The sequence below is a fragment of the Bubalus kerabau genome, chromosome 5 (genome assembly GCF_029407905.1).
Source record: "Bubalus kerabau isolate K-KA32 ecotype Philippines breed swamp buffalo chromosome 5, PCC_UOA_SB_1v2, whole genome shotgun sequence".
Classification (NCBI taxonomy): domain Eukaryota; kingdom Metazoa; phylum Chordata; class Mammalia; order Artiodactyla; family Bovidae; genus Bubalus; species Bubalus kerabau.
The window spans coordinates 34,296,037-34,308,991 of NC_073628.1; the positions used below are offsets into that span (position 1 = coordinate 34,296,037).

Consider the following 12,955-nt stretch of genomic DNA (forward strand, 5'->3'; position numbering starts at 1 on the left):
TTAATTATGTCTGTTGATGAGAATACTAACAAATAGAAACTTTGGTACAATGCCTACTAAAGTATATACTGGCACAATCTCTTTGAATAATAACTTGATACAAGATTATAGGCTTCCTTGGTGGCTCAGTCGGTAAAAAATCTGCCTGCAATGCAGGAGATCCACCTGAGTGCAAGAGACTCGAGTTCGAGCCCCGGGTCAGGAAGATCCCCTGTAGAAAGAAATGGCAACTCATTCCAGTATTCTTGCCTGGGAAATCCCATGGACAGAGGAGCCTGGTGGGCTACAGTCCATGGGGTTGCAAGAGTTGGACACAAATTAGCAACTAAACCACCACCCTAAGAATCTTATGAACGCTGAGTAATTCCTCATCTCAAAATCAAATAGAGAATCATTTAAATAATAGCAAATAGTCAGAAACAACCTAAATGTCCCAAACCAGAAGAACAATTATACAACTTCTGTTTAATCTACTTGATGAAGTATTACACAATCATTAAAAATTATATTTATTAGTTTAATATTGTATCAGAAGCATTTTATTATAACTGAAAAAATTAGGCTCCAAAATGTATAGGGGATATGATAGCAGCTATCTATCATCAAATGTTGTTTGATGAAATAAAATGTTAAAAAAAAAAAAAACAGCAAAATCCAAAACCCAGGCTCTTAAAAAGGGAGAAGGGGAGGTGGGGAAGCAGGAAGGTGCCTCTTGGGCTCTAGGGGTCTAAGCTCAACCTGGTCACCACCTGGTTGCAGAGGGGCTGCCTCCCCGCGTCTCTCTGGTCTGTCCCGGCCTCCTCTATGCTCTCCACTCCCACTACCCAGGAAGGCCACGTGGGGAGTAACCGCTGCTTTCACTTTCCCATACGCACTCCTCCATCCCTATGCAGCGCTAGGCCCCCACCCCAGCCATGGCCACTCTCAGGGTCCTGCGGGGTCCTGCCTGAAGCCCAAGCCAAGGTGGATGTGTTCCATGAAGACCTGTGTACTAAGACAGAGAACCTGCTCTGGAGCTATTTCCCCGAGAAGATTTCTGAGTTGGATTTTTTTTGGGAGGGATGCATTTTTAAAGGAGCTAGCTCTCAATGAAGCCAATCTGAACGCCCTGGTAGGCATCCCAGTCTTGATCCAATCAAAGAGAAAGAGAAGGAGGAGGGGAAAAAATCAGCAAGAGAAGGAAGACAAGGATGAAAAGAAGGGGAAGATGAAGACAAAGGCCCTCCATGATGTAGCCCAGTGAGCTGCAATGAGAAGACTGGGGTCCTCCTGCAGCATGTGCAGCCTGAGATCAAGGATGTCACTGAGAAGCTCAACCTGGTCACCACCTGGTTGCAGCTGCAGATACTTCAGATTCAGGATGGGAACAATTTTGGAGTGGCTGTCCAGAAGGTATTTGAACTGGTAACAGCCCTTCACACCAAACTGCAAGGCTTTCACACGAAAATCTCCCAAGTACTTCACTGAACACGGTGATGCCGTGACCAAAGCAGCTAAGCAGCCCCACGTGGGTCTTATCGACAACTGGTGCAGGAGCTGGAGGAGGCAGAGTACCATCAGCCACGTCTGGCTGATGGTCATGGAGATCCGCAATGCTTATACTGTGTTATACATCATCATCCTGAAGAATTTCGAAAGCCCAAAATCCCAGGGAAGAAATGAAGGGAATGATCTATTGAGAGCTTCCCCTCATTCTGTGATGGGTCCAGCAGAGACCTCCTGACTTTTACAGGAGACTCCATATTTTCCCCACCTTCTGCATGTTGAGGTTGCTTCCTCACCTTGCTTCCCAGGCACAATAAATATAGTCATACCATTGCCAAAAATAAATAAATAAATAAAAAGGGAGAAGGAAACACACCAAAATATTAACAATTACTTTAGTTAGTAAGACTCCGGCTGTTAAACATGAAATTTTTTTTCCACTTTATAATTTTTTCTATGTGTATTAATTTTGCAACAGAGGGAAAATCAGAAATTAAAAATACAAGATGGGACTTCCCCGGTGGTCCAGTGGGTTAAGACTCTGAACTCCCAATGTAGGGGGCATGGGTTTAATCCCTAGTTCGGGAACTAAGATCCCACATGCCTCTTAGAGTGGCCAAAAATTAAAAAAAAAAAAGGAGAAGAAGAAATGTGGAGCTACTATATCAGCAGCAGACTGCTTACCTCCTGACTTCTTTTACATTGAGAGAAAAAAAAATAAACAAACCTGTAATTAATATTTAAGCTACATTTGAGGCAATCTATTATGCGAAGACAAACATACTAACATTATACTTTCAAAAATGTTTAGCTTTTTTTTTTTTAATGTGAAGGGGGCTTCAGATTTCCAGGCATTTTAATATGTCCTGCATAATTTGTAGTAACACCTAGCCCACAAGTCTATCTCAGATGAGCTGAATTTCAAATAGCCATAGTATTGCACCTGTAGAGGTCAGGTCAGGGATATACCTTTCTTAGAGGTAAACACACAGTCAGGCATTTGTTAGCACATAAATTACACAGATCTTTTAAAAAATTGTCCAAATGCCCTATGAAAATTTAAAAAAAGAATTAAGAGAAAACAATGGTCATCCCCAACAGCCACTTATTTGGCTGATTCACGTCTCTCAATAAATACCTCCTTAAACCCCACCAAAGGTGTGCTACAGAGCGAAAAGAAGCGTGGAAGAATATGGATGCATTGATGTAAATATATTCCCATTAGTGGAAAACAATCAGACTACATGCCATGCTGCCCAAAGCTATCACAACACCCCTGAGCTTGTATTAGAGCCAGAGAATTCGTGTACCCTAGCTCAGCCCATCCTCTCCTTCAGGCTGCAGATCAAATGAAACATGGAATAAGAAAGGGAAAAGTCCACAGCCTTTAAAACCAAATATGCCTGGCTCTGCATCCCAGATTTGCTGCTTAAGCGTTATTTAACCTCTGTGGATCTCAGTTTCCTCATCTGAAACCAGGGAATAATACCTCCTTCCAGGGTTGTTTGGAAGATCAATGAAAAAATATATGAAGTATTTAAACAGTAAGTGGAATATACTAGGTATTCAATAAATGGCTAAAAAATTAGTAGTAGAATTCAATGGCAAAGGTGAATTACTGTGAATACTGAAACAAAAGCTGAGGAAAATAATTATCACTAGGTTTCCTCAACATATACTTTTAACTAAAAGAAATGAGAAAGAGAAAACAAAATCCAAAACCCTCAGACCACCAAAGCTACACTGCCGAAAAAGAGGCCAAAATTTCCTGCTAAGTCAGCAGAGGATACAAGCTGGATCATCCATGTCTGGTTCAGCTGTGTCAAAAAAAGGGTGGGTGCTCAGCAGCTCAGGCACCAAGGGAAGCACCAGGGTTGGATGCCGACTTCCCAGAAACTTTAAGCATCTGAAACAAACAGAATGAGAGCCCATTTTAGTAAGTTAATAAATGCTTTAAAAAGCACCAGGAATTGGAATTAGAAAACATGAGTAAGAATTACAAATTCTCAACCATCTACTTTGGTGACTTCTGTGACTTCTGATAAGTCATTCAATTATTCTGGAACTCAATTAATTCATCTAAAAACTTGGTTATTATGGAGGTAAAAGAGCTGATATAGCAGATATTTCTCAAAGTTATTTAACTAATAACCATTTCCCCCAACTTCACGGCCAAGAGACCCTGATTTTACTCAGGCATCAGGAAGGTAGTAAAATACTCAATGAAGGTAGGCTCAGTCCTAGGGCTCAACCGTAACTGGTCTAAACTCATCAGGGAAAAATGACTGAGGATGATGATTATAGCTACGAAATAAAAAGATGCTTGCTCCTTGGAAGGAAAGGCATAACAAATCCAGACAACACTTTGCCGACAATGGCCCATATAGTCAAAGCTATGGTTTTTCTGGCTGTCATGTACAGATGTGAGAGTTGGACCATAAAGAAGGCTGAGAGACAAAGAATTGACGCATCTGAATTGTGGTGCTGGAGAAGACTCTTGAGAGTTCCTTGGACTTCAAGGAGATCAAACTAGTCAATACTAAAGGAAATCAACACTGAATATTCACTAGAAGGACTGATGTTGAAGCTCCAATACTTTGGCCACCTGATGGGAAGAGCTGACTCACTGGAAAAGACCCTGATGCTGGGAAAGACTGGAGGTAAAAAGAGAAGGGGGAGGCAGAGGATGAGATGGTTAGATAGTACCACCAACTCAAACGAACATGAATTTGAGTAAACTCTGGGAGATAGTGAAGGACAGGGAAGCCTGTTATGCTGTAGTTCATGAGGTCGCAAACAGTCGGACCCTAATAGGGTCTGAACAACAACAACATCATGGCAATCCCAATCCCGTTTTACAGTGACTAGTTTGCAAGTAGTCAAGTAACCTAGTTCTGGTCAATGGAACAGGAGATCAAGTCTGCTGGGAATTTCTCAGGAATGTTTTCCTAACTAAATGGAAAAAAAAAATTGCATGCATATGAATATATCTATGAAACAGAAACAGACTGCAGATATAGAGAACAGATTTGTAGTTGCCAAACAGGGAAATGGGTGGGGGAGGAAAGGATTGGAAGTTTGAGATTCAGTTCAGTTCAGTCGCTCAGTTGTGTCCTACTCTTTGCGACCATGTGAATTGCAGCACACCAGGCCTCCCTGTCCGTCATCAACTCCCAGAGTTCACTCAGACTCACGTCCATCGAGTCGGTGATGCCATCCAGCCATCTCATCCTCTGCCATCCCCTTCTCCTCCTGCCCCCAATCCCTCCCAGCATCAGAGTCTTTTCCAATGAGTCAACTCTTCGCATGAGGTGGCCAAAGTACTGGAGTTTCAGCTTTAGCATCATTCCTTCCAAAGAAATCCCAGGGCTCATCTCCTTCAGAATGGACTGGTTGGATCTCCTTGCAGTCCAAGGGACTCTCAAGAGTCTTCTCCAACACCACAGTTCAAAAGCATCAATTCTTCAGCACTCAGCTTTCTTCACAGTTCAACTCTCACATCCATACATGACCACAGGAAAAACCATAGCCTTGACTAGACGGACCTTTGTTGGCAAAGTAATGTTTCTGTTTTTTAATATGCTATCTAGGTTGGTCATAACTTTCCTTCCAAGGAGTAAGCGTCTTTTAATTTCATGGCTACAGTCACCATCTGTAGTGATTTTGGAGCCCAAAAAAATAAAGTCTGACACTGTTTCCCCATCTATTTCCCATGAAGTGATGGGACCAGATGCCATGATCTTTGTTTTCTGAATGTTGAGCTTTAAGCCAACTTTTTCACTCTCCTCTTTCACTTTCATTAGCAAATGGAAACTACTATATATAGGATGGATAAAAAAGGTTCCAACTGTATAACACAAGCAATTATATTCAATATCCCTTGGTAAACCATAATAGAAAAGAGTATGAAAAATAACACACAAATATACTTTGCTATATACTAGAAACTAACACAACATTATGAGGTTCGTGACATTGTACAGGAGACAGGGTTCAATACCATCCCCATGGAAAAGAAATGCAAAAAAAAGCAAAATGGCTGTCTGGGGAGACCTTACAAATAGCTGTGAAAAGAAGAGAAGCAAAAAGCAAAGGAAAAAAGGAAAGATATAAGCATCTGAATGCAGAGTTCCAAAGAATAGCAAGAAGCGATAAGAAAGCCTTCCTCAGCAATCAATGCAAAGAAATAAAGGGAAAAAACAGAATGGAAAAGACTAGAGATCTCGTCAAGAAAATTAGAGATACCAAGGGAACATTTCATGCAAAGATGGGCTTGATAAAGGACAGAAATGGTATGGACCTAACAGAAGCAGAAGATATTAAGAAGAGGTGGCAGGAATACACAGAAGAACTGTACAAAAAAGATCTTCACGACCCAGATAATCACGATGGTGTGATCACTCATCTAGATCTGGAAATCCTGGAATGTGAAGTCAAGTGGGCCTTAGAAAGCATCACTACGAACAAAGCTAGTGGAGGTGACGGAATTCCAGTTGAGCTATTTCAAATCCTGAAAGATGATGCTGTGAAAGTGCTGCACTCAATATGCCAGCAAATTTGGAAAACTCAGCAGTGGCCACAGGACTGGAAAAGGTCAGTTTTCATTCCAATCTCAAAGAAAGGCAATGCCAAAGAATGCTCAAACTACCACATAATTGCACTCATTTCACATGCTAGTAAAGTAATCCTCAAAATTCTCCAAGCCAGGCTTCAGCAATACATGAACCGTGAACTTTCTAATGTTCAGCTGGTTTTAGAAAAGGCAGAGGAACCAGAGATCAAATTGCCAACATCTGGTGGATCATCAAAAAAGCAAGAGAGTTCCAGAAAAACATCTATTTCTGCTTTATTGACTATGCCAAAGCCTTTGACTGTGTGGATCACAATAAACTGTGGAAAATTCTGAAAGAGATAGGAATAGCAGACCACCTGATCTGCCTCTTGAGAAATCTGTATGCAGGTCAGGAAGCAACTGAACATGGAACAACAGACTGGTTCCAAATAGGAAAAGGAGTACGTCAAGGCTGTATATTGTCACCCTGCTTATTTAACTTGTATGCAGAGTACATCAGGAGAAATGCTGGACTGGAAGAAACACAAGCTGGAATCAAGATTGCCGGGAGAAATATCAATAACCTCAGATATGCAGATGACACCACCCTTATGGCAGAAAGTAAAGAGGAACTAAAAAGCCTCTTGATGAAAGTGAAAGTGGAAAGTGAAAAAGTTGGCTTAAAGCTCAACATTCAGAAAACCAAGATCATGGCATCCGGTCCCATCACTTCATGGGAAATAGATGGGGAAACAGTGGAAACACTGTCAGACTTTATTTTTTTGGGCTCCAAAATCACTGCAGATGGTGACTGCAGCCATGAAATTAAAAGACGCTTACTCCTTGGATTTGGAATAGCTCAACTAGAATTCCATCACCTCCACTAGCTTTGTTCGTAGTGATGCTTTCTAAGGCCCACTTGACTTCACATTCCAGGATTTCCAGATCTAGATGAGTGATCACACCATCGTGATTATCTGGGTCATGAAGATCTTTTTTGTACAGTTCTTCTGTGTATTCTTGCCATCTCTTCTTTATATCTTCTGCTTCTGTTAGGTCCATACCATTTCTGTCCTTTATCGAGCTCATCTTTGCATGAATGTTCCTTTGTTATCTCTAATTTTCCTGAAGAAATCCCTAGTCTTTCCCATTCTGTTGTTTTCCTCTATTTCTTTGTACTGATTGCTGAAGAAGGCTTTCTTATCTCTTCTTGCTATTCTTTGGAACTCTGCATTCAGATGTTTATATCTTTCCTTTTCTCCTTTGCTTTTTGCTTCTCTAAAAGCTTCTTGATGAAAGTGAAACTGGAGAGTGAAAAAGTTGGCTTAAAGCTCAACATTCAGAAAACGAAGATCATGGCATCCGGTCCCATCACTTCATGGGAAATAGATGGGGAAACAGTGGAAACCGTGTCAGGCTTTATTTTTCTGGGCTCCAAAATCACTACAGATGGTGACTGTAGCCATGAAATTAAAAGACGCTTACTCCTTGGAAGGAAAGTTATGACCAATCTAGATAGCATATTCAAAAGCAGAGATATTACTTTGCCAACAAAGGTTCGTCTAGTCAAGGCTATGGTTTTTCCTGTGGTCATGTATGGATGTGAGAGTTGGACTGTGAAGAAGGCTGAGCACCGAAGAATTGATGCTTTTGAACTGTGGTGTTGGAGAAGACTCTTGAGAGTCCCTTGGACTGCAAGGAGATCCAACCAGTCCATTCTGAAGGAGATGAGCCCTGGGATTTCTTTGGAAGGAATGATGCTAAAGCTGAAACTCCAGTACTTTGGCCACCTCATGCGAAGAGTTGACTCATTGGAAAAGACTCTGATGCTGGGAGGGATTGGGGGCAGGAGAAGGCGACGACAGAGGATGAGATGGCTGGATGGCATCACCTACTCGATGGACGTGAGTCTGAGTGAACTCCGGGAGTTGGTGATGGACAGGAGGCCTGGCGTGCTGCGATTCATGGGGTCGCAAAGAGTCAGACACGACTGAGCAACTGAACCAAACACAACATTGTAAAGCAACTGCTGCTGCTGCTACTAAGTTGCTTCAGTCGTGTCCGACTCTGTGCGACCCCATAGACGGCAGCCCACCAGGCTCCCCCGTCCCTGGGATTCTCCAGGCAAGAACACTGGAGTGGGTTGCCATTTCCTTCTCCAATGCATGAAAGTGAAAAGTGAAAGTGAAGTCGCTCAGTCATTTCTGACTCTCAGCGACGCCATGAACTGCAGCCTACCAGGCTCCTCCGTCCATGGGATTTTCCAGGCAAGAGTACTGGAGTGGGGTGGTAAAGCAACTATACTTCAATAAATTTTTTTAAGAAGATAGAGAAAAAAAAAATGCATAGAGGGAATGTCCTTCTCTTTCTGTCTTAACATCCTGTCTTATGAGACAGCCATCTTGCAACTATGAGAAGAAAGTCAAATGAATTCCAAAAAAAGCAACCAGAGTATTTATCATGTTTAACTGTTGAATGACCTATCCTGAAATCAACTCTCTGACTTTTTTGTTAAGCAAAAACACTAGACAGTGATTAAGCCCTTTTTAAATCAGATTTTCTGTTACTTGTAGACAAAAGCATTCTAACTGATTTCCTGAGTGAAGTTCTAAAATCGGAAGAGACCTGATCTGAAACAGGAAACTTAATAACTATGTGGCCTTGAATAGATATATTTCTTAGGATTAAACAAAATAATGAATGAAAAGTACTTAGCAAGGGGTCTGCCATTATATACTGCTAAGTTACTTTAGTCATGTCCGACTCTGTGCGACCCCATAGACAGCAGCCCACCAGGCTCCCCCGTCCCTGGGATTCTCCAGGCAAGAACACTGGAGTGGGTTGCCATTTCCTTCTCCAATGCATGAAAGTGAAAAGTAAAAGTGAAGTCGCTTAGTCGTGTCCGACTCTTCGCGACCCCATGGACTGCAGCCCTCCAGGCTCCTCCATCCATGCGATTTTCCAGGCAAGAGTACTGGAGTGGGGCGCCATTGCCTTCTCCAGCCATTATATAAGAAGAACTCAATTAACTATTAGTTTAGCTATTATTAATTGGCTATTAGTTAACTACTATGACTACATGAATGCCCTTTAAAAGGCAAAGAAAAAAACCTATATATGTACTGGTATTTAGGCATTTTTTTCTAATTTTTAATAAATTTCTAGCGTAGAAGGTGTGCCCAATTAAAAAGAAACAGAACCTAATTTAATGCTTTCATTGAGTTTATAATCTAACTGAGGCAAAGATGACTAACACTACAAGGTAATGAACTATTAAACGATAGTTTGATATCATTTGCTTTCTACTTGTCAAAGGTAGAAGAGATCACCATGACCAGAGAAAATTTCACAAAGGAGATGAGACTTCACCAAGGAGTAGAAAGTAAGATCGGCAAAAGAGAGAAAACAAACCCCATGAACAAACTGATAGGAGTATGGGGTATGAAAGGCATTGCATTCAAAACACTTGATACTGTTGGGAAAGTACACTTTTCCCCAGTCTTGATTTCCTTCTGTGTAGAAAGAACTTAATTCACTAGTTTTCTGACCTCTCTCAGCCCTTTTACTCACTATGCCTCAGGGGACATTGTAGCCCCACATCCCAAATGACTGAATGCTCCCTGAAGGCAATCAAGAAACGCACAATGAATTGAGCTGAAAAAACATGAAGAAATGGCAAAACAGAAAACCAGATAATAGTAATGTTACCTAGAGCAAGATTTCCTGGTATTTTAAACTTTTAGTATATCTTCATTTGACCTGATTTGTACCTGATTTGACCCACAGTTTTTCTAGTTTTGGTAATAATTTTTTTTAATTGTTAAACTATATTAAATTATATAAATCATATATTTGGAGTGATCTCATCACATAAGTTTGCTGAAATATGTGGAGTACAACAAAGCACAGTTTATAGTAAATGTATGCAAGTAGCTCTTCAAATGAACAGTGTTAAGAGGTAATCAGGGGAATCATGATTTTCCATCTGAAGATCAAGTACTTACCCTCCCTCTAATCTTCACAGTGATGGAAACAGACAAAGGAGTGACTAACATCATATACGAGGAAAACGGAATCTCCAGACTCATCTCTGTACCTCCAAAAGTTACCATAGGGCTTGGCACATAGTAAGCACATGGCGGGCACATTATATTTGCTAGGTGGATGGATGGACAAATGAATAACCTAAGACATGATATTTAGTTTAGGAACCAGATTCTTGAGGGTATGGCTAAGTTGAATCAGGTTTCTACAGTGAAGGCAAAATTGAAGGCCATATCTCAATCCATGATAATCCATCGAATAATGTCAACACTATACATTTAACACATTATCAAACTCAGAAAGCAAATGAGAAAAAAAAAAATGCTTACTTCCATATGGAGTCCCTATCAGTAGGGTACTTGGTTAAATTTTTTAGCAGCTCCACCAGTGCAAGATGAATCCCTTCTTTGGTTGAAACATTAGTACAGCATAGGAGTTCATGAAGAGCCTCTCTAATATCTCTAGATGAATCCTTAAAAAAAAAAAAAGTAATAATAAAAAGCAATCACTATGGATTAGCTATTATGGAGGACTGTACAAGTTAAAGTGGGAGGATTAGGCCAAGAGCCCCTCTCAAAGGGGAGGGGCTAGTAGTTGAAAAGACTTCACAGAGGAGGTAAAATTTGAAATGATATTTGAAGAATCCATTCATTTGTTCATTCATTCATTTGTACACTCTATATTTACAGAATACTTATTAAGCAGTCAACATTTATCAGTACCTACTATGTACCAAGTGTTAGGGATACAGCCATAATTAAAATCGAATCCCTGTTCTCAGGAGCTTCCTTCCAGTGAAAAGACAAAAATAAACAGCTAAAGGACTGATCCAGTGGTTAAGGGACACGGGTTCCATCTCTAGTCTGGGAAGATTCCACATACCTCAGGGTAACTAAGCCCGTGCATTACAACTCCTGAAGCCTGCATGTCCTGGAGTCAGTGCTCTGCAACAAGAGAAGCCACGGCAACGGGTAGCCCAAGCACCACAGCTAGAGAGCAGCCCCTGCTCACTGCAACTAGAGAAAGCCCATGCACAGCAACAAAGACCTAGCACACCCTAAATAAATAAGATATGAGAAACTATAAAGAAGGTTAAGAGTGCTAGGACTGGAGGGTTATTTTACGTGGCATGATCAAAGGGAACAGCAAACATTAAGCCTATGTTTGAAAGGCAAAAGCATGTTGAAAAAATAGCAACGTGGCTAGGGCAGATAAACAAAAAAAGAGGTACACCAGGTGATGTCAGAAAGTGGCCTCTTCCCTCCCCAATACCTTCTGCTCAACCTCACTAAAATGATTAGAAGAGTTCACCAACAACTTCTTAATGCTAACGTAAATGGACACATATCAGTTTTACTCTTATTGATATCTTCATAGCATTTTTTGCCAGTTCTTTAAAACTTTCTAACATAGACAATTTGAAGCATGTATAAATAAGTAGACACAAGAAACCCCCCAGTCTCAACAATTAACTCACAGCCAATCATGTTTCATCTATACCTTAACCCTCCCCTCCCAAATTATTTTGAATCCAGTCAGAGAAATCATAGCATTCTGTTGGTAAATATTTTCATAATACTTCTTTTTAAAAATGAGTCTTTATTAAAAAAAAAAAACCCATAAAACCAATACAATGCCTAAAATTTTAATAATTCTTTAATATCAAATATCCACCCCATAATCAAATTTCCCCTACTCAAAAAGGTTTTACTCGTTCTAATCAGGCTCCAAGAATGTCCACCCATTGCAGTTGGGTAATATGCCCCTTAAGTATCTTTTAATACGTAAAATCTCTTTACATCTCACTTTTTTTACCCCTTGCAATTTCTCCCCTGTATATCTCGAGATGGTAGTTTGATTAACAGGCTTGATCAGAACCAGGTTCAATTTTTTTTATAAGACCACTTCACAGGTGGTACCGTATACTTCTCTAAGCAACTATATATTTCTCCTTTGTGATATTACTAACCACTGACGATCACTGCCTAGATCTAGTAATTCATTAAAGTTGTAAAACCATGATATGTAAATTCTATCATTCTTGATTTATTAACTGGAATACTTCTATAAGAGAAACTTCCCTTTATCACCTAGCTGGTTGTCTTGAAGTTCCATTTGTATAGGAAAAGGAAGGATAAATGCTTGATTCCTTAATTTACCAGTTTTCAAAATAATGAGTTGATTACTAAGCATCTTCCAATGTGACTAATGAAGTGTTTTACTTAATTATTATAAAATCATGGGTTTCATCATATTTGCCATTGTAATCTTAATGAGATGTTTCACCTTTGGCCAGTGAGAGACTATTTAAGTCATCTCCTGGGTCTTTTGATATGAGCCTAGGGGTGTTTGAAAGCTAATATCTGCTTTCAGAAATGCCTGGAATCAGCCATTTCTCTTCTGCATTTTGGTTACTTTTAGCAGGAAATAGGATCTCCAAAGCATTTTTTTTAAAGTCAGGTTTATTGACATGTGTTATATTCTATAAAATTCATCCTGTTTAGTGCACACTTCCATGAGTTTAACAAATCCATATAGTTATGTAACCACCATCACAATCACGATACACAACACCTGCATCACTCACTTTCCTCGTGTCCCTTTGGAGCCTACCCCTCACCCCAGTTTCTAGCAATCAATGATGCATTTTCTGCTACACTTTTGTCTTTCCAAATGTCATATACATGAAATCATAGAGCATGCTGCTTCTCGTGCCTGGCTACTTTCATTTAGCATAATGTATCCATGTTGTTACATATATCAGCAACTACTCCTTTTTAATTTTATTTATTCATTTTAACCAGAATGACTGGATGGGTCCTAACTGATTTTTTTTTTTAATTTTATGTATTTATTTGGCTCTTCCCAATTCCT

At 40.1% G+C, this 12,955-nt stretch overlaps 1 protein-coding gene and 1 pseudogene across 1 annotated transcript in view; one reads left to right on the forward strand and one right to left on the reverse strand.

Moving 5' to 3' along the window:
• The window catches only part of INTS4 (integrator complex subunit 4), a 117,828-nt gene that overhangs the window by 42,976 nt on the left and 61,897 nt on the right, over positions 1 to 12,955 (reverse strand). The window contains exons 12-13 of the mRNA XM_055581407.1: positions 10,411 to 10,553; positions 3,276 to 3,391 (exon numbers count right to left, since the gene is read on the reverse strand). Coding sequence (XP_055437382.1) covers positions 3,276 to 3,391; positions 10,411 to 10,553 — 259 coding nt within the window. The remainder of the gene's footprint in view (positions 1 to 3,275; positions 3,392 to 10,410; positions 10,554 to 12,955) is intronic.
• On the forward strand, positions 805 to 1,679 carry LOC129653489 (proteasome activator complex subunit 1-like; annotated as a pseudogene).